The sequence below is a fragment of the Monodelphis domestica genome, chromosome 2 (genome assembly GCF_027887165.1).
Source record: "Monodelphis domestica isolate mMonDom1 chromosome 2, mMonDom1.pri, whole genome shotgun sequence".
NCBI classification, from domain to species: Eukaryota; Metazoa; Chordata; class Mammalia; order Didelphimorphia; family Didelphidae; genus Monodelphis; species Monodelphis domestica.
Genome location: NC_077228.1, coordinates 170,241,993 through 170,263,062, shown reverse-complemented (window position 1 = coordinate 170,263,062; position 21,070 = coordinate 170,241,993). Strand labels below are relative to the sequence as shown.

Here is a 21,070-nt window from a genome sequence, read left to right as displayed (position 1 = left end):
GATTGAGAACCACGCCTAGAGACGGGAGGTCCTGGGTTCAAATTTGGCCTCAGACACCAGCTGTGTGACCCTGGGCAAGTCACTTCACCCCCATTGCCTAACCCTTACCGCTCTTCTGCCTCGGAGCCAATACACAGTATTGACTCCAAGACGGAAGGCAAGGGGTTAAAAAAAAAAAGAGTTTTAAAGTCTTTTTCTTTACCACTACCAGGCTTGGCTTACGGCTAGGCGCTGATCACCAGGGTTGGATTGGTGCCGCTAATAGGCATTACATTGCCTCCAATCAATGGGACGAGGTCGTAGAATCGACCAATTGGGTTGCGAGGCGGGCGGGGCCGTTGCATTTTGGCGGTTTGACTTTAACATGGCGAACGCGAGTGGCAGTAACGGCGGCGGCAGCAGCAGCAGTGAGGTGATGGGAGGCGAGGTGCCGTCCCTGGCGGAGGAGTCTGCCACTCACATCCCGAAAGTAAAGCTTCTGGACACCGTGGTGGACACTTTTCTTCAGAAGCTAGTGTCCGCCGGAAGGTAAGGCGAAGCTAAATGAATACAGCCTGAATTCTCGCGAGTGCTCTAATCTCGGAAACCCAGGGGAGGGAATATTAGCGCCCAAATCTCGCGAGATTTTAGCTTTAGACTACTCACGTGCTTGCCTCCTGGTTGAGCTCAAGCTTTTTTACCTGTAGGGGGCGGTCGGTCCAAATTATATAAGGCATTCAAATAGCGAAGCAGATACGTTACGTGATTGTAACCGCGCATTTAGTTTTCGTAGTGGAATGGGCACCGAACTCCACAAGTGGATAAGTTCCCGTACCTTTGAGTCAGAGTTTGAGGTCGACTTCTGACGGGGCGCAGTGCCGCTGGCCCCGGACGGTTTTCTAGATGATGAATGGCCAGGGGTATACGATAACGTTGGGGACTTTTTGCACTCGGAGCTCCACAGGTTGAGACCATAAAAATGTACAAGGCCACAGGGAAACACATGATTTCCCCGTCTTTAACAGGCTATCTCAGAATCAGATACTTCTATCAATTCACTTGATAACCAAGATTCTGCTATGTGCAGGGCACGGTGTTAAGTGCTGGGGACACAGAAGCAAAAATGAAATAGCCCTACCCATTAAGAAGTTTGCAAAAAAACTTTTTTTGGATTCTCCTTGGGCTTTTTATCTTTTCTCCCCTGGCAGCTTGCCTGCTCCATAATTCATTTTGCACAGCACTGCTTACTCTGTGCTAGGCACTCTGCTAAAAGAAATGGCAAAAATCAGCTCCTGCCCTCAAGGAGATTACATTCTAATAGGGGAGCTATATCCATATAGCAATATACATATAAACTGGACTACATATGTGTATGATATACACAAACACAAGTAGAAAAGAAGGCCTCCTGCAGAAGGTGACATTTGAGCTTAATCATGAAGGAAAACAGATTTTTTTAAGAGGCAGAGGTCAGGAAGAGAGGGCATTCCAGGCATGGAGAAAGTACAAAGGAATAGTGTTTGGACTGAGAAAAAGCAAGTAGGTCAGTGTGACTAGACCATAGAGAGCATAAAAGAGAGTAATGTCTAATAAGTGGAGGAAGGTAAGTTGGGAGTGGATTGTGAAGAGCTTTAAATGCCAAACAGGAGTCTATTTGACAGGAAGTCACAGTTTGTTAAGGAGAAGTGACATAATGAGAATTGTCCTTTAAGAAAATTACTAAGAGTTGGAGAAAGGAAAGTGGGAGAGACCAAATAGTGGCTACTGAAAAAAGTACAGATGGGAGGCCTTAAAGGCCAGAATTAGAGCAGTTGCCATGAACAGAAAGGAGATAAAGGATGCAAAATATATTGTGGAAGTAGAAATAAGATTTGGCAATTGAAAGAATTTATGGGGTGAGGGAAGTTGAGAGAAGTTGAGGATGACACTGAAATGTTGGTGGTAATAAGAAAGCTTAGGTGGTTAGGAGTGGAGATAATGAATCTAGTTTGAACTGTTTGCTGAGCAATTCATGATGCAATCCTGGAGTTAGATGTATGGATGTTAGAGTTGGATGTATGGATAAGGGAGTCATTTACAAGGAAATGATATCTGAAGCAAGGGAGCTGATGAACTTACCAGGTAAGAGAATATAGAGGAAAAATTTTCTTCACTCCTTTGTCACCCAAAAACCTTACCACATCTCAAAATTCTTAAAACAAACAGCCTTCATTTCACCCTGCCAACCCCTCAAACTATCACTCTGCTTCTCTTAACAGCCACATTCCTAGAATGGATTGTTGCCACTTATGGTCTCCATTTTCTCACTCTTCAGCCCAGTCATGAACTCTTAAAAGGAACATCAAGAGATATCTAGTCTAATCCATATATAAACAAGAATCTCCCCTAAAACATTTCTGGCAGGGTCATTCAGTGATGGAAGATTCCAGTGAAATGGAACTGACTACCTCCCTCCAGGATCATCCCCTTCACTTCTGGATAGTTCTAATGGTTAGGAAATATTTCCTTACACCAATACTAGATTTACCCCTTTGCAACATCTTTTTGTTTCTAGTTACTCCCCTTAGGGTCAAACAGAAAACAAATCTAATCTCTCATCCATGTGACAAGAGGCTCTTCAGATTAACCATCTCCAAGTTTTTTTTCAAACCTCATAGGGCATGAATTTGAGGCCCTTTGTCTTCCTGGTTGCTCTTCTGTGGGCATTCTCTAGCTCATCTAAATCCTTTCTAAAATGTATAATTGAATATATTCTACATGTGTTCTAACTGGGACAGAATATATCATACTATCTCCTTACTAGTTTTGGAAATGAATTCTTCCTGGTTACTGGCTTCTAATCTCAGCTGGAAACTAAAACTACTTTTTGAGAAACTAAAATTATAAAAACTGCCCTTTCCAAATATATAAAAGATCTTGAAACTGCTAAATCCAATCATCTGAGTTCCATATTCTGTTCTACTTTTCTGTTTTCAACACCATTAACCATTAACTTCTGGATATTCTTCCCTCCCTTGGTTTTTGTGACTCCATCTTCTTTTCCCTCTTATCTGTCTTGCTACTCTTTCTTCATCTCCTTTGTTGTGTCATCAAACTCTAGCCTTTTAGCATTGGTGTTCCTGAAAGCTTTGTCCTAGATTCTCTTATGCTTTGTGACCTCATTATCTCCCATAGATTTAACTATAATCTCATGCAGATAAATAACAAATCTATATAACTAGCCTTCATTTCTGTTCTCTTGGATATTTCCACCATCAGATCACAGAGGCTTCCCAAACTTAATTTCCAAAAGAGCATTTATTATATTTTTCTCCAAACCCATCTCTTCATATCTCTCCTCTTCCGTTTTTGTTGAAATCACCCTAAATGTAGCTCTAAGTAACCTTAATAGTCAGCTACCTTTTGTAAACTCAGTCATACTTGACTAATTTTCTTTAAGCCCCAGGTTTAACTAGTTGCTGAGTCTTTTTTTTTTTAATTTGGAAAATTTTATTTAATTAATTTAGAATATTTTTCCATGGTTACAAGATTCACGTTCTTTCCCTTCTGCCCCCCCCCCCCAGTAGTTGCTGAGTCTCTTATTGATTCTACCTCCATTCTTCCAGTTGTCCAATCGTCTCTCCTCTCATATTGACTTTACCTTAGTTCTGTCCCTCATCACCTCTTATTTATACTATTCTAATATTCTTCCAACTGGTTGCCTTTTTCCATTGTCTCCTCTCTTCAATCCATTTTCCAGAGAGTTACCAGATTAGGATTCCTAAAAAATAGGTCTCATTATTGAATTCCCTTACTCAAAAATCTTCAGAGGCTCCCTCTCACCTCTGTAATAAAATACAGTCTTCTCAGCACAGCATTTAAAGCCCTCTACAGGCCACTTATCCTTTCAGCCTTATTTTACCTCATTTCTCTCATCAAGTCTTTGTTCTGGCCAAACTGACTTATTCTCTATTCCTTACACGCAATATTTCATCTCCCACCTCTGCCTTTGTTCTAGGCTTCCCTTCCTTCTCCTCTCCATCTTTTAGAATACCTAGTTTCAAACCCTCAGGGTTTAGTTCAAGTACCTCTCCTATTCAAAGCCTTCTTTGATTTTTCTAGTTGTCTGTGACCTCTCCCTCCCCAAAATACCATATATTTATTTATGTACACATTGTACCCTCTCAAAAGAGTGTCACATCTTAGAGGACAGGGACCAATTTATTTTTGCTTAAAGGAATACTTTTTTTCCCTCTTTCTGCCTGTTCAAAGATATATACAATATAATATCCCTAGTACTTTACACAGAATTCAACAAAAATTTAAGTACCTGTCCTGTGAAAGGAGAATTAGGCTTATTCCATCTGACTTTAGAAGATGAACCAGGACAAGTAGGTGGAATAATAATCATAATAATAGTCAATATTTATATAGCATTTACAAAGCACCTTGCATATATTATCTCATTGGATCCTTAGAACAACCGTGTGAAGCAGGTGCCTAACTGAGGATTGATCTAGAGGAAAAATTCCTGGTAATTGGAGCTGTCAAAAAGCAGAATGAGCTGCCTTAGGAAGTAGTGTATTTCCCCTTATTAGAAGTCTTCTAGCAAAGATTGAATGATCACTTTTCAGGCATGTAGCAGGCAGCCAGGTAGTATATATGGATAGAGCTTTGGGCCTGGAGTCAAGAGGACCTGAGTTCAAACTCTGCCTCAAATATTTCCTTGCTGTGTGACATTAGGCAAAAGCATTTAACTTCTGCTTCAGTTCCCTCACCTGTAAAATGGAGCTAAAAATAACACCTACTTATCAGGATTGATCATATGAGGTAATATTTGTAAGTTGGCACACAGTAGACACTTTATAATTGCTCATGATAATACATGTATAACCCAGATCAAATTGCTTGCCAGCTTCAAGAGGGGGAAACAGAAGGGAAGAAGGGAGACAATTTGAATCATGTGACTTCAAAAAACTTATGTAGAAATTTGTTATTACATGTAATTGATAAAAAAATAAAATAAAATAAAATAAATAACTTAATGATTGCTCATTCCCTTGTTCCTCTCCCTAGTGAAGGTTCTTGTTCAGCTCCAGGTTAAAGCAGATGTCAGGATGCTGAAGCGACTTGATTTGCTTATAGTCACACAGATAGTTATTGTCAGAGCCAGCGCTGCTGACTGCCAAATGAAATACTCTTTCACCCTTTTCTTTAGCCTTTTTTAACCAAAGCTATTCACAAGGAGCAAAATGGACTCTGGAGCTTCACTGTTCTCTCATCCCCTCTCTGCCCCCTGCTGGGTTTGCTCGGTAGTAAAAGGAAAAGAGGAGGGAGAAGTCAAAGAGCTTAGTTAATGGACAAAATGAATACTTTAGCCCCCAAGTCAATAGCACAATTCTTCATGCAAATAAATATATCTAGATAGAAATCAGTCTTTTAGTATATTGGCACATAGGAGCCACTGAAGTACAAAGAAAAAATAATAATTTTTAAAACAACATTTTGAGTTTTTTAAAGCTTCTAAAAACAATGCTTATGTTAATAGTGAAATAGATGCATTGAATTTTTAAAAATACTTTAGCTCAAAAATTTTTTTTGCTTTAGTTGCTTAAACTCAATAAATGTGTTTTTTTTAAAAACCACTTATTGTTTAAGGCTTAAGTCAAGCTTTTCCTAATGCTGTTCAATTTGTCCTTATTCTGGTTTCTTACTATCACTACATCGGTAAGATTCCAGGCCTGAGAGGCCCCCTGTAGAGGTAAGAGAGAGACAGTAGAACCTCAACCATGAGCCTTGGCAGAGATGAACTTGGGTTCACCAATAGGGGAAGCCTAAAGCCTACCTTTATGCTTTTAGTACGTGATGACCTGATGTAAAAGGATGATTGGGCAGAAGAGTAACAGAGTGAGTTCTTCCCATCATATAATCAGGCGCCTCTTTCCAAAGCCTTGGAGGCCATGCCATTCCAATTCATTTGGTAACTCACCTTTGACATCTGTGCCAATTGTGACCCTCCCCCATCCCGATCTAATTACATGCCTAGCTCAGTGCTGAACGCTGTGGATACAGCAAAGAGATTAAGGACTTAGTCCTTACTGATAAGGAGTTCACACTACTCCAGCAGAGAAGGTAGGACAGATATTTTGGGGGGAAAGAAGAAGCCTGGAGATTTCCCAGAATGTATTATTTTCCTTTTCTTACCTATTCAAAGAATTCAAAATGTAACTTCAACTGTTTTTTTCCCATTTTCTGTTGCCTCTTGAGGAGTTGCTTCCTTTTCATTCCTATTTACATTTGTTTCCCAAATTCATGTTTCTCCCCTGATTGAAGCTCAATTCTCCACAGCAGTATAGACAGACTAACCTTGTGGGCTGGAGAGATAGGAAGAGTATTTATTCTGTGCCATTCTCTAGTTATATCCTGACCACATGCATACATGTGTATATGTAGGCTTAAAAATACACATTTATATACCACATACACACACTCTCCTTCAGCAATCCTGAGGGATGAAAGGCTGAGAAGAAAACACAAGGCAGCTCAAGCTCTCTGCTGCCGATCCTGAGTAAGGATGAGGAAGGACAGAAGTTGACCCATATCCAAAAGCCAAGCCAGAGTTAGCCCACAATTACCCCGGATGAGATATCCTCATCTTCCCTTCTCCATAACTGTAGCCACAGACTTGGCCTTTCCAGGGGGACCAGATGCAAACAACAATTTGGTTGTATTGCTTGGGTCAACAGGATACTAGCCAGAAAGTGGGAGTTTTGTATCCCATATCCTGTATATTGTTCTTTTTTTTTTATTTTAAGCAGTGAGTGAGCTCCTCAGGGGGAAAAGTGTAGATGTAATCCTAGATAATTCTTAGATAGAAGACCATCCTATCCTAACCCTTTATTTTACAGATCAAAAAACTGACATTCAAAGGAAGGAACTTGCTTATGGTTGCACATTCAGGTAGTAGGAAGTGCCAATACTAAAACACAGTCTCATAATTTTCCCACTTAAAACACACTCATTCTAGTGGAGGATCACTGATCTTATCATTCTTATTTCTTATACCTCCCAGGGAATTTGAAGTTGGGGTGAGCAATGGTTTGATATAGCAGAGGGAACAAAGTAAGAGAGCCTGTTATCCTACAGTGTTGTGTGCCATTATCCCACCCAACCCATTTCAGCATCAGGTTGTAGAGTAGGGACTTTTTGGCTTTCCATGAATCTCATGAGTATTGGTTTGTTTGTGAGGACTTGGACTCTCTGTACTTATTATATGAGGCCTAGAGTACAAAAAGTCTACCTTGTTCTCTCCAGCAGCTTGGGCTCTTCTGGGGGCAGTGCTGGGCTCCCAGGGTGCATCTCCTCCTTCCTGCCCTAGGTGCTTTCCCTGACTAAATTCAAATGTGTCTTGGGGTCATAAAGGTGGGTGGTATGAAAATGTAGGATATGGTATTAGGCAGTGGAGTAAGAGAAGAGAACACAAAGCAGAGGAGGAAGCAATAAAGATAACTTATTTAATTTAATTGACTCCTTGTATCTGAGAAAAAAAAGAGAGCTAGAAATAGACTTTATTTTGGGGAGGGAAAGGCTCTTTCAGCTCTCTCTTAAAAAAACAAAAAACTTTCTGAAAAATTCTCTTAATTGATCAATTAAATAAAATTTAAAAAAACAACACTCTTCCCTTTTATCTTAGTATTACTAAGTATTCGGTCCTGTAGTAAGCATGTTTACCTCTTGTCTCTTCCCCTTAAACATCCCACAATAATAGTCCGAGGCAAAAGAGAGGTAAGGGCTAGGCAATTAATGGTTAAATGACTTGACCAGGGTCATATAGTTAGGAAGTGTCTAAGGTCAGATTTGAACCTAGGACCTCCTTTCTCCAAGCCTGGCACTCTATCTACTGAGCCAGGAAGATGTCCCTCCAACCCAAATTTTGATAAGACAACTATAGGTGGTCAACCCAAGACCCCATCCTAGCCTTTGCCCAGAGCTGTAGCATGGATAGGTTTAAATTTCCCTGTCTTTCTCGGCAAAATGAGAATAGAGTAGAGATCAGGAAAAGTGAGAGCCTGGATTATCTACCAGAATTTTCAGCCCTGAAATGGTTGTGATTAGAAAGTTCATCTTTCCAGAGGAGGTAATCAAATGAGTAGGTGGGCAGATCCTTGTCATGGTGGTTTAATTCTTATTTTCTCATCCCTTTGTCCAGTTATGAGCGATTTACCAAGTGTTACAAGCGCTTCTACAAACTCCAGCCTGAAATGACACGACTAATCTATGACCAGTTTATAACTCAATTGCAGACATCCATCCGGGTAAGTAGACAAAAAACACAGCAAATTCTCTTGGTTTTCTGATTCAGCCTCTACATTTTAAGTCTCTCAAGGTTAGGAATTATATTCTAGTTATTTTAAACCCTTATCTTCCATCTTAGAATTACTACCATGTATTGGTTCCAAAGCAGAAGAGCAGTAAGGGCTAGGCAATTGGGGTGAAATGACTTGCCCGGGGTCACACAGCCAGGAAGTATCTGAGGCCAGATTTAAACCTTGGACCTCCCATCTCTATATACCCTATTTATTATTAGTGCTTCATGCTTAGTAGATAATTATTAATATTAGTTGGATGAAGTGGAGGAAAGTTTGTACATCTGAGGCAGTGTGGTATAGAAGAAAAGAAACCTCTGTAACCTTGAACTATGTAAAAACTAAAATTAATTATGATAATTTCAAATATTATATTTTAAGAGATTTATTAATGATCTTTAGAAGTAACAAAATAAAAAACCACATGCCCATAGCTAATCAGCCTATTCAAATCTCCAATTACCACCACAGTCACTAACAGGAAGGAAAAGAGGCCCAGGACCAGCAATCCCACTGCCCAATATCCCCTCTCTACAGGAAGTACATAATGACAGGAAATCAGTGGGCTCCTGGGAAATGTAATTTTTAGGGTAAAAGATTTCCAATTACACAGCTAGTCCTTTTAATTTGTTAGACTTTAACCTTCTCTTCTGTACAATTTGAAACTTTGCAGGTATGGAAAAAACTCTAAACGCTAGTTGCTAAGAGATTGGAAGCAGTAGTACTTTCTGACATAGAAAGTTTTTTTAACTTTTAAGTTAGTTTATTTAATTAAGTAAGTTAGAACATTTCCATGGTTACATGAATCATGTTCTTTCCCTCCCTTCCTCCCTCCTCCCCCCCATAGCCAACGAATAGTTCCAATGGGTTTAACATGTGTCATTGATCAAGACCTACTTTCATATTATTGATATTTGCAATAGGGTGATCATTTAGAGTCTACATCCCCAATCATATCCCTATTGACCCATGTGATCAAGTAGTTGTTTTTCTTCTGTGTTTCTGCTCCCACAGTTCTTCCTCTGGATGTGGACAGCGTTTTCTCATAAATCCTTCAGAACTGTCCTGGACCATTGCATTGCTACTAGTAGAGAAGTCTATTATATTCAATTGTGCCACAGTGTATCAGTCTCTGTGTACAATGTTCTCCTGTTCTCCTGGTTCTGCTCCTTTCACTTTGCATCAATTCCTGGAGGTCGTGCCAGTTCACATGGAATTCCTCCAGTTCATTATTCCTTTGAGCACAATAGTATTCCATCAGATATCACAATTTGTTTATCCACTCCCCAATTAAAGGACATCCTTTCGTTTCCCAATTTTTTGTTATCACAAAGCATGGCTATAAATATTTTTGTACAAGTCTGACATATCATTTAATAGAGTCCTTACTATATTTCCAGTCCTGGGTTAAATATTAAGTATTATGGGGAATACAAAAATATATGACATGATATATTTTCTATTGTACACTTAAGGGGGCAGCTGAGTGGCTTAGTGGATTGAGAGTCAGGCCTAGAGATGGGAGGTCCTAGGTTCAAATCTGGCCTCAGACACTTACCAGCTGTGTGACCCTGGGCAAGTCACTTCACCCCCATTGCCTAGTCCTTACCACTTTTCTGCTTTGGAAACAATACACAATATTGATGGAAAGTAGGATTTATTTAAAAAATGATAATTTAAAAAAATAAAGTACACTTAAGCTTCAGTTAAGTAGACATGAAATAGTTAAGACAGGAAATAATATTTAAATAACAAAATATTTGGTGTGGACAATATTTTTTTAAATTTATTTAAATATTTTTCTATGGTTACATGACTCATGTTCTTTCACTCCCCTTTTCCCCTCCCCCCTCAGAGAACCAATAAGCAGTTCCTCTGGGTTATACATGTATTGTCACTCAATACCTATTTCCATATCATTCATTTTTGTAATAATCTTTTAAAAGCCAAATCCTGTGGATAGTATTTTTTTTAATTTTATTGATTTTCTTTTTTAGTTACACATAGAAACAATTTTTGACAATATTGCTTTCTGACATTTTGTGATTCAGATTCCCTCTCTAAATCTCTCCCTGAGGTGGTAAATAGTTTTGTATGGGTTATATCAGTACTTTCATATAAGACATATTTCCATATTCCTCATGTCATAACTGAAGACACTTCATATACACAATCAAAAACTCATGAAGAAAATAAAGTGAAAGATGGTTTGTTTTGATCTGCAGTCAGATTCTAACAGTTCCTTCTTTGGCTATGGATACCTTTTTTTTTTAATCATAAGTCCCTTAGGATTATCTTGGAACTTTGTTCTACTGATAAAATTTTAGTCCTTCACAGTTCATCATTGTATAATATTTCTTTTACTGTATACACTGTTCTCATGGTTCTGCTCACTTTATTTTGCATTAGTTCTTATGAATCTTTCCAAGTTTTTCTGAACTTATCCTATTCATCATTTCTTATGGCATAATAGTTTTCCATTACAGCAATATACCACAGCTTATTAATTTATTCTTCAAATTGATGGGTACCCCACAGATTTCCAATTCTGTGTTACTTCAAAAAGCTGCTAACACTAAATTTTTTGTGACTTCAAAAAGCTGTTAAAACTATTTTTGTACAAATAGGTCCTTTTTCCCTTATATCTGATCTCTGGGATATAGAGTATTGGTTATTGCTGGGTCAAAGGGTATGCATAGTTTTAAGGCCCTTAAGAATGGGATTTGATCACATCTCAATAGATGCAGAAAAAGCCTTTGACAAAATACAACACTCATTCCTATTGAAAACACTAGAAAGTATAGGAATAGAAGGGCCTTTCCTAAGAATAATAAACAGCATATATCTAAAACCATCAGCAAGTATCATCTGCATTAGGGATAAATTAGAAGCATTCCCAGTAAGATCAGGAGTGAAACAAGGCTGCCCATTATCACCTTTATTATTTAACATTGTACTAGAAACATTAGCAGTAGCAATTAGAGAAGAAAAAGAAATTGAAGGTATTAAAATAGGCAATGAGGAGACCAAGCTATCACTCTTTGCGGATGATATGATGGTCTAGTTAAAGAATCCTAGAGAATTAACTAAAAAACTAGTGGAAATAATCAACAACTTTAGCAACGTTGCAAGATACAAAAGAAACCTACATAAATCACCAGCATTTCTATATACTTCCAACATATCTCAGCAGCAAGAGTTAGAAAGAGAAGTTCCATTTAAAATCTTCCTAGACAATATAAAATACTTAGGAATCTGTCAAGACAAGCACAAGTACTATTTGGACACAACTACAAAACACTTTCCACAAAATTAAAACTAAATCCAAATAACTGGAAAAACATCAATTGCTCATGGGTAGGATGAGCTAACATAATAAAAATGACAATCCTACCCAAACTAATTTACTTATTTAGTGCCATACTCATCAAACTACCAAGAAACTTTTTTACTGAATTGGAAAAAACTATAACAAAGTTATTTGGAAGAACAAAAGATCAAGAATATCAAGGGAAATAATGAAAAAAATGTGAAGGAAGGTGGCCTAGCAGTACCAGATCTCAAACTATACAATAAAGCAGTGGTCATCAAAACAATATGGTAATGGCTAAGAGACAGAAGGGAGGATCAGTGGAATAGACTTGGGGTAAGTGACCTCAGCAAGACAGTCTATGATAAACTCAAAGATTCCAGCTTTTGGTACAAAAATCCACTGTTTGACAAAAACTGCTGGGAAAATTGGAAAACAGTATGGGAGAGATTAGGTTTAGATCAACATCTCATATCCTATATGAATATAAACTCAGAATGGGTGAATGACTTAAATATAAAGAAGGAAACTATAAGTAAATTAGGTGAACACAGTAATAGTATACTTGTCAGATCTTTGGGAAAGGAAAGATTTTAAGACCAATCAAGAGTTAGAAAAAATCACAAAATGTAAAATAAATAATTTTGATTACATTAAATTAAAAAGGTTTTATACAAACAAAACCAATGCAACTAAAATTAGAAGGGAAGCAACAAATTGGGAAAAAATCTTTATAACAACTCTGACAGAGGTCTAATTACTCAAATTTATAAAGAGCTAAATCAATTGTACAAAAATTCAAGCCATTCTCCAATTGATAAATGGGCAAAGGACATGAATTGGCAATTTTCAGATAAAGAAGTCAAAACTATCAATAAACACATGAAAAAATGTTCTTAATATCATAATCAGAGAAATGCAAATAGAAACAACTCTGAGGTACCACCTCATACCTAGAAGATTGGCTAACATGACAGCAAAGGAAAGTAATAAATATTGGAGGGGATGTGGCAACATTGGGACATTAATACATTGCTGGTGGAGTTGTGAATTGATTTAGCCATTCTGGAAGGTGTAAAAATTGTAATATTTGAAATTACTTTTAATGACTGATTATATTAATTATTGGTCACCAAGGATTTCACTTATGGAAATCCTAATGAAACAATCAAGTCAGAATGGAGTTTTATGGTAATTTAATTACAATGGGAGTAAGAAATTATTAGAGGGAGAGAAAGAAGGAGAGAAGGAAAGAGGGAGAAGAAGGAGAGAAGGAAGAGGTTAATTCAACCTCCTGGCAGAGCCAGAGGGAATTTTAGGCCATGGAGGGCCAAGGCAAGGAAGGGAGTCAGTCCTTTCACTCATGTGACCGATTTGAAGGAAAGCTGTCTGCGGGCCTCCTCCCAGCTCAAGCTCCAGGATTGAACTGACTCTAGCCCTGTCCACAGGAAGTGAGTGAACTCCAGAGGCTGTTCTCTTCCTGCGCCTCACACCTGCCAATGGTGGCTCAAGCTTGGCTTAGGGCAGCCCAGGGGGGCAGTCAGTTGTTTCTGATTTGTCATTAGCTAGCACATGCCCGTGTAGTGTGGGTGTGCACATTCTTGGGTGCTAGATCAAGCAAGATGGAGGAAATTTAAAAATACAATCCCCCCCAATGATGATTAGGGGACTAAACATAAGCGTCCTGCACCCCAAAAAATTCTAACTGCAGGTGTATATAAAATTTTATCCTCTAAGAGGAAAACTACAATAGTTGTAGACGAGGGGAAATAGAAGAGAGAGAGAGAGACAGCAAAACCAATGTTTTGCTGGGCGCATTGACAAAAGCCAATTAGGGGGCAGTCCCCTTTGGCATAAGAGTATACATTCAAAATAAATGTTCAATCAACCTTCAGTTCAATCAGCCGCACCCCAAGGTTCATTCCGGATCTTCCTATAGTGTAAGGGTTTAGGTATCTTTCTGCAAACAGTTCATTCTCTGGATTCAGTTAGTTAGCAAGCTTCTTTTCTGAAGATCTATCTCAAACAAAATTTAAATCTTGGATTTTATGAAAATACAATCCCCCCTGAAGAAAGTATTGAAAAAACACCCAGTCCAGCTGAGGATGCAAGGTTTAGTTATGGAGGTGTGTGAGTTAATTAAAAAAAAATGAAAACAAAATAAAAACAAAAGAGAAAAAAAATTAATGAAAGAAAAATTAAACCCTTTATATATATTAAAGAAGAATTAGAAGACACCCTGGAAAACGAGGGGATGCCCATCAATTGGGGAATGGCTGAACAAACTGTGGTATATGTTGGTGATGGAATACTATTGTGCTAAAAGGAATAATAAAGTGGAGAAGTTCCATGGAGACTGGAACAACCTCCAGGAAGTGATGCAGAGCGAGAGGAGCAGAACCAGGAGAACATTGTACACAGAGACTAATACACTGTGGTATAATCGAACGTAATGGACTTCTCCATTAGTGGCGGTGTAATGTCCCTGAACAACTTGCAGGGATCCAGGAGAAAAAAACACCATTCATAAGCAAAGGATAAACTATGGGAATGGAAACACCGAGAAAAAGCAACTGCCTGAATACAGAGGTTGAGGGGACATGACAGAGGATAGACTCTAAATGAACACTCTAATGCAAATACTATCAACAAAGCAATGGGTTCAAATCAAGAAAACATCTAATGCCCAGTGGACTTACGTGTCGGCTATGGGGGGTGGGGGGGAGGAAAAGAAAATGATCTATGTCTTTAACGAATAATGCTTGGAAATGATCAAATAAAATATATTAAAAAAAACAAAAAAAAAAGAATTAGAAGACACCATGAAGATGCCTCCAGACCACAAGCTGCAGGAGAAGATCAAGAATGAACTTTGGGTGTGGATGATTGAACAGTTATTTGTATGTATACTTTCATGCCAAAGGGAACTTCCCCCTAACTGGCTTTTTGTCAATGCGTCCAGCAATTATTGGTTTTGTTCTTTTTTCCTCTTATCCTCAAATTATTGTAATCTTTAAGTTGATTATGTTTTCATGATCCTTTTGGGGAAAATCTTTCCCAATAAGGATCAAATGGAGAAATGTAAAAATAGAGATTTGAACCCCAGACTTCAATTCCCAGAAGTCCTTGGTAGTTCCCAGAATTCCCCAAAATCCCACCTGAGGTCCTCACCTGGGCTGAGAGCAAAAGGGGTATTTAAACTGACTGTACTGCCTATGCTCTCTCTCGGCTTCCTCTTCTGGGTGTGACAAGGAAATCACTTTAAAAGACTGATATATATATTAATTTAAGGTCGCCAAGGAATTCAGCTATGTAATTCCTAAATGAAAACTCAAATCAGCCGTCAGCCTTTTATAGAGTTTAATTACAAACAGGAGGAAGAAAGGAATTAGAGAGAGAGAGAGAGAGAGAGAGAGAGAGAGAGAGAGAGAGAGAGAGAGAGAGAGAGAGCAAAAGGGGAGAGAAGGGAATAGGGCTTAAATATCCCCTCTGTTTAGGCTGGGCCAAAAGGCCCAAGCCCTTAGATAGCTGGGGCAAAGAAAAGAGATCAGTCCCTATTACTCACGTGACCAAAATGGAGAAACAGTCTCAAAGGCCCCCACCTTCAGCTTCCTTCAGAGCAAGCTTCTCAGAGCACACTCCAACCACTCAGACAAACTCCTCAACCACCACCCTGAGTCTTCAGACCCCTCTATCTTTAAGGAAACCATCCAAGTTCCCTCCCCTCAGTTCTCACATCTACCAATCACTGTCCATCAATTTCCCTGTGCCAATGGAGGCTCTAGCTTAACCCAGGACCGCCCAGAGGTCTCTGGCTTTGCACATGTCTGTTGAAGGTCATATTTCAAATAATTAAATCTTTGATCCTTTGCTACAGCCCTTAATCCTGTTAACCTGAGTAGGGTAGAGATTGAAATAATTAAATTTTGATCTATGCTGCAGCCCTTCCTCAATCCTGTTAGGACTGAGTAGGGTGGAGATTGATTCCAAGTATCTCCATTGTATCAATTCTAAAATCAATCATGACTCAAAGAAATTCCTGTTCTATGCTTAAGCATAGGTCAAAGTCCTTTCCATTGTTCAGCAAAAGGTTTCTGTCCTAAAGTAATCTTAAGAAGGGAGGAGGAGGAACCTCCCATGCCAATGGGGTTCACATTCCAATAGACTATCAGTAAGAAATTTTCCAAGTATGAAATTTCCCAATGGTAAAATTTCCAACATTTATAAGTCTAAGGAATTTTAAGGTTTACATGGGCACACGCAGTTCTCTACCAGGCAGGCAAGATGTAGGTGGCATGTGCTTTTCCTTATTTTGTATTTTCATTATTTCTTAATCTTTAATAAACCTCATAAAAATATAATACTTTTAGTAGAGAAACTAATTTTAACTGTTACAAAGGCAATTTGGAACTATGCCCAAAGGATGCTAAAAGGCTGCCTGCCCTTTGATCCAGCCATACCACTGCTGGGTTTGTACCCTAAAGAGATCATAAGGAAAAAGACTTGTGCAAGAATATTCATAGCTGTGCTCTGTGGTGGCAAAAAACTGGAAAATGAGGGGATGCCCTTCAATTGGGAAACGGCTGAACAAATTAAGGGTTGATGGGGATATGATTGGGGATATAGACACTAACTGATCACCCTAGTGCAAATATTAATGGTATAGAAATGGGTCTTGAACAACGACACATGTAAAACCCAGAGGAATTACGTGTCAGCTATGGGGAGGAAGGTTGGGGGAGGGCAGGGAAAAAACATGAATCTTGTAACCATGGGAAAATATTCTAAATTAATTAAATACAAATTTCCAAAAAAAAAAAAAAGAATGGGATTTGAATGGGTGGCACAGTGGAAGTGAAGTCAGAAAGACCTGAGTTTAAGTCAAGCCTCAGACATTTAGTAGCTGTGTAACCCTAGGCAAGTCACTTAACCCTGTTGGCCTCAGTTTCTTCATCAATAAAATGAGCTGGATAAGAAAATGGCAAATCACTTTAGTATCTTTGCCAAATAGGGTCTTAAAGTTAGACATGACTGAACAACAACAAAAAGGATTTGAGAAGGCAGAGAAGGAAAAGGAGGTTGTGTTAAGTAGAGAAGGAGGAATCATGTCTCAGAATCAGAAGGTGCCCTCAAAGGTCATCCAGATAACTTGTACTTGAATAGGAATGATCTTATGGCATCCCAGAGAACTGTTCATCCAGCCTCTGCACAAATAAGAATGAGAAGCTCACTGCCTTTAGGGACAGCTTATCTGCTTTGGACAGCTCTACTTCTTACTGTGGTTTTTCCTTTCTGTCACATTTTCTACCCATTGTCCCTGGTTCTGCTTCTGGGAACACATAAGCCACTATCATCTTTCCTCTACACCAGAGACATTCAGATTCTTGAAGACAGTTTTATCACTAAGCCTTCTCTTCTCCAAGCCAATATTCCTGTTTTTTTGAAGTGATCCTCATATATAGCATCATGATCAGCCTCCTCTGGAAGTACTGAAATTTATCAGTGCCCTTCTAGAATGTGTAAAAGAGCTATTCTGGCAAAAGTGAGAGGAATGTGTTGCTAAATTGCTGGTAATAAGATTAGAAAGATAGTGGACCTTAACTGTCAATATGAAGCCAGTGGAGACTCTTGTGTACTTCCTACATATTATTCTCTTTTCTCTTTTATACTCAGGAAGAAATTTCCACAATCAAGGAAGAAGGGAATCTAGAAGCTGTTTTGAATTCCCTTGATAAGATTGTGGAGGAGGCTAAGGACCGAAAGGAACCAGCATGGTGAGAATGGATGGCATGGAAAAGAATGGGAAGCGAAGGCTCCCTTATGTGGTCATTTACAGAAAATGTCTGGATTCTCTTCCATATAGTTATACCTCAGAAGAAAGGGTGATACAGTAGGCTTAATTATTATGTAAGAATTAAATTATGTTTTGACTCAATATGAGTTATAAAAGTGGTCACCGTTTATAAAATATTAGCCCCTAAGTCAAAAATGACTGTTAGCAGCTTTTATTTACAACAGGGTAGAGATAGTGAAAGTGGAAAATATAGGAAGGAGACAAAGCCTGGTCTAGCCTATCAGCCCTAACTCCTACTCCTGTGAAGTCTGACAGCCCCGGAGGGGCTGCCTCAAGTCTCCATAGTACTCAACCGGAAGTCCCAATGGTGTCTTTAGCCAGAGTTCCACCATCGAAGAATGACTCCAAGGAAAAGTGTGTGTCTACAGCTCTACTCACTGATGCAGAATCCAAGGGAAGAGTCTCTCCAAAAACAAAGGAAGGAAAAGAGAGCCGACCATTTTGGTCTCTTCTTTTATACCCCTTTTCCCACATCACTTCCTGTCTCTCCCTCTTTACAGGAATCAATTGCAGTCTTTCAGTTTGCCTAGCACTGCCCAAGTGGGGCAGTGCTTGTGGCCTTTGGGGGTGTGAGTTTTCTTTAGTAAGTGAATTGTGAATTCTCTTACCTAATGGTTAGCTAGCTACTAAGTAGGGGTACTTTAAGTTCTTGATTTGATTAACTAAAAATAGACAAAGAGTGAGTTAATTCTATCTTCACAGTTATAGTCAATAGCCATTATAAAGCTTTTATATGTGGTGCTTGACAGATAGTTATATTGCCATGGTTCCTGCTCCTTAAGAAACATACTGTAATAATTAAAAATTATGAGGCTGGTTATAGATTAATAACTTTATGAAATCAAAGTAGTGGTAGTAGAAAAGAGAAGGAAAAATAGGAAAGAGGTAGAAAACTACTTAGCTTTCTAATCAATAGACACCATTATGGGGCTCCTTACTACACTTTGCCACTCATGTCTAATCTGCTCCTCCACAAGCACACCCAAGACCCCCACTTCCTCCTTGGAGTGATTTATAAACTTTTTTCTCCACCCACTAATTTTCACAGGTCACATCTCAGGAACCAACCAAGTTTCTTAATTTGCCTGGGCCACCCAGGGGGACAATTCTTGTGACTGTCTTGAGATATTTTTTGGCTCTCATTGCTTCCTCTCTCATTGGTTCTTAATTTCCCTTTTCTCAGTGGCCCAATTATCTCAACTCACTCACTAGTATTTGGCCTCCAGATGACTTCACAAAAGGAAAAATTTACTTTAGACAATTCTAATGTAGAAAGAGCAGAGACCATAGAGTAAGATTAGTAAACTAATACTTAGCTTAACATTTAAGTATTTCTATCATACAGGGTATCCTAAAAGTCTGAATGAGGTTTTAAACTTTATTTCAGAAGTATAAATGCTATAAACTTACAAAAAAACATCACTTGAAAACTTATTTAAATTTCTTTATACTAAGTTAGTTTTGTGAATATTATATAAGTTTTTAATTTTAATTTAATTTTCTGTATGACACTTTCTCACACCAGTGGATTGATAAAGGGGTTCCTCTTGCTTAACCACTATATTTATCTAATCTGTGGGGTCCCATCAAAAACTGTTGTATATGCATCAATCAGAACCTTGTTTTTCAGATGATTTTAAGGCTATAGGATTACAAATGCAGTCACTGAGCAGCAGCTAATGAAAAATTTTTACAACGTTCAAAAATAGACTAGAAGAGAAGTGTCAAAACCTCACCCTGAACCAGCAAAGTATACTTTGGAGATATTTAACAAATAAACAGAAATTTTAAAAAACATAGATAATATTAATATGTGGTTTTTTAAGTCAGTTTGCAGCCCACAGGAATCTTTATTTACAATTTAGTGGTCCCTAGTTCTATTTGAATTTGATTCCTCTCTTCTAAAGAAATATATGGCACAAGATGGATATTATGTTGAACTTTTAAAAGTCAGTATTTTAGAGATTTAATTTATTAACCTTTCAGATTCTTTTTTTGTAGGTACGTTTATATTTCTCAGGTTATTGAAATTCATTACTTTGGGGACATTTTATATATGTGTGAAAGGAAAGAACAATTTTGAAGGGGAGAGCTTTGAAGGCTACCCTTTGTGGAGGTAAAGCAAAGGGAGTAGCTAGAGAAGTATTGTCAAGGGAATGAGATCTATTATGATCAGTTTAGGATGCCGTCCCAGAGCCTGGCAGGATTTCAGGAGGACTAGTGAGATAAAGAGATGGTGAAGTGCATGATGATGGGAATATTAACAGTGAGGCTTGGGATCATTCATGGACAGGACTGACCTAGATGTCCTGGACTAAGGAGTAATTTTTGTGAAAACAACCACTTCTTCTGCTAGGGAAGAAGTAAGAGAGAAGGTATAAGTTGGTTCCATAATCCTCTTAATTTAGACCCTAAAATGAGTACTAGAAACATAATAATCCACCAAGCAGCCTCTCCTATCTGGGATATCCTCTTTAGACAGACAGCTTTGCTGTAAATATTTAGGGGAGATCTAGAAGGAGGAAGAAACAAACATGGTTCTTTAGGAGAGAGGCAGGATATACCTTTAGGGGTGGAGGGAGAAGAGGGAAGAGTAGACGGGAAAGGGCAGTGTGGTAGAACTTAGAGAGGAAGAAGGGAAAAATCTGATTAGCTCTGAAGGAGAGGAGGGAGGGTTAGAATTGGGAAGAACATAATGGTAGGCTTAATAAGGGGGATAGGAAGAATTTCCTGGGTAGGATGGTATAAGCTAAGGGCCACTAGGCCCAGGTGAAATAGTCCTTTGTGGGGTGGTTAGAAATAACAGATATAAGGCAATAAAAGAAACCTGAAAACCCAAGTTGAGTTAGGATTGGACATAGGAGGTAATTAGTCATTAGGAAAAGGTAACACCCTCCCTGCCATCCCACCTGCACCCCAGATCTCCTTGCCCTCTGTGTTTATGTGGCCATGTCTGAATTTCCATTCTAGGCGCCCCAGTGGGATTCCTGAAGATGATGTGCGCAGTGCACTGATGCCCTACTTCTTACAGCAGAAGTCATCCTTGAAGCGCCTGGTCCAGGAGCAGGAGAGGGAGAATGTCAAACTGGCTGAAATGGTCCTGGAAGGGCGGAAGCAGGTGCTAGAGCTACAGCAACAGATTCAAGCCAGGAAGCAGGCTTGGCAGGCAAGTGCCCTCCTTCCTCCTTTCTGCTGACAGTGGCCTGTGTCGTTCCCAAATCAATGATGTTCTTATGATGATGATAGTAATAAGTGTTTATCTCATCTGATCCTCCAAATAACCCTAGAAATTAGCTGCTGTTATTGTTTTCATTTTACAGTTGAGGAAACTAAGGCCAAGAGAGATTAAATGATCTGCCTAGGGTCACATAGCCAGCACATGCTCAGGACCATATTTTGAACTTGGGTTTTCCCTTCTCCAAATCCAGCACTCTTCCTCTACCATGCCACCAAAGCAGAGCCTTCATTCTAGGAAAGAAGGAGAGCAGTTATATCATGGCAAGAATGCCACTAGAGGACTTAGTACCAGTGCCCCTTCCTTTCCTGCCCCCTTCAGTCATCAGGCCTTTATCACATTTTAAG

The 21,070-nt window shown here is 38.8% G+C and overlaps 1 protein-coding gene across 1 annotated transcript in view; it reads left to right on the top strand.

Moving 5' to 3' along the window:
- Positions 1 to 38: 38 nt before the first annotated feature.
- PMF1 (polyamine modulated factor 1) overlaps positions 39 to 21,070 on the top strand; it is a 31,877-nt gene continuing 10,845 nt past the window's right edge. Inside the window, exons 1-4 of the mRNA XM_007482060.3 lie at positions 39 to 528; positions 8,168 to 8,273; positions 17,308 to 17,408; positions 20,459 to 20,654. Coding sequence (XP_007482122.1) covers positions 287 to 528; positions 8,168 to 8,273; positions 17,308 to 17,408; positions 20,459 to 20,654 — 645 coding nt within the window. The 5' untranslated portion in view covers positions 39 to 286. The remainder of the gene's footprint in view (positions 529 to 8,167; positions 8,274 to 17,307; positions 17,409 to 20,458; positions 20,655 to 21,070) is intronic.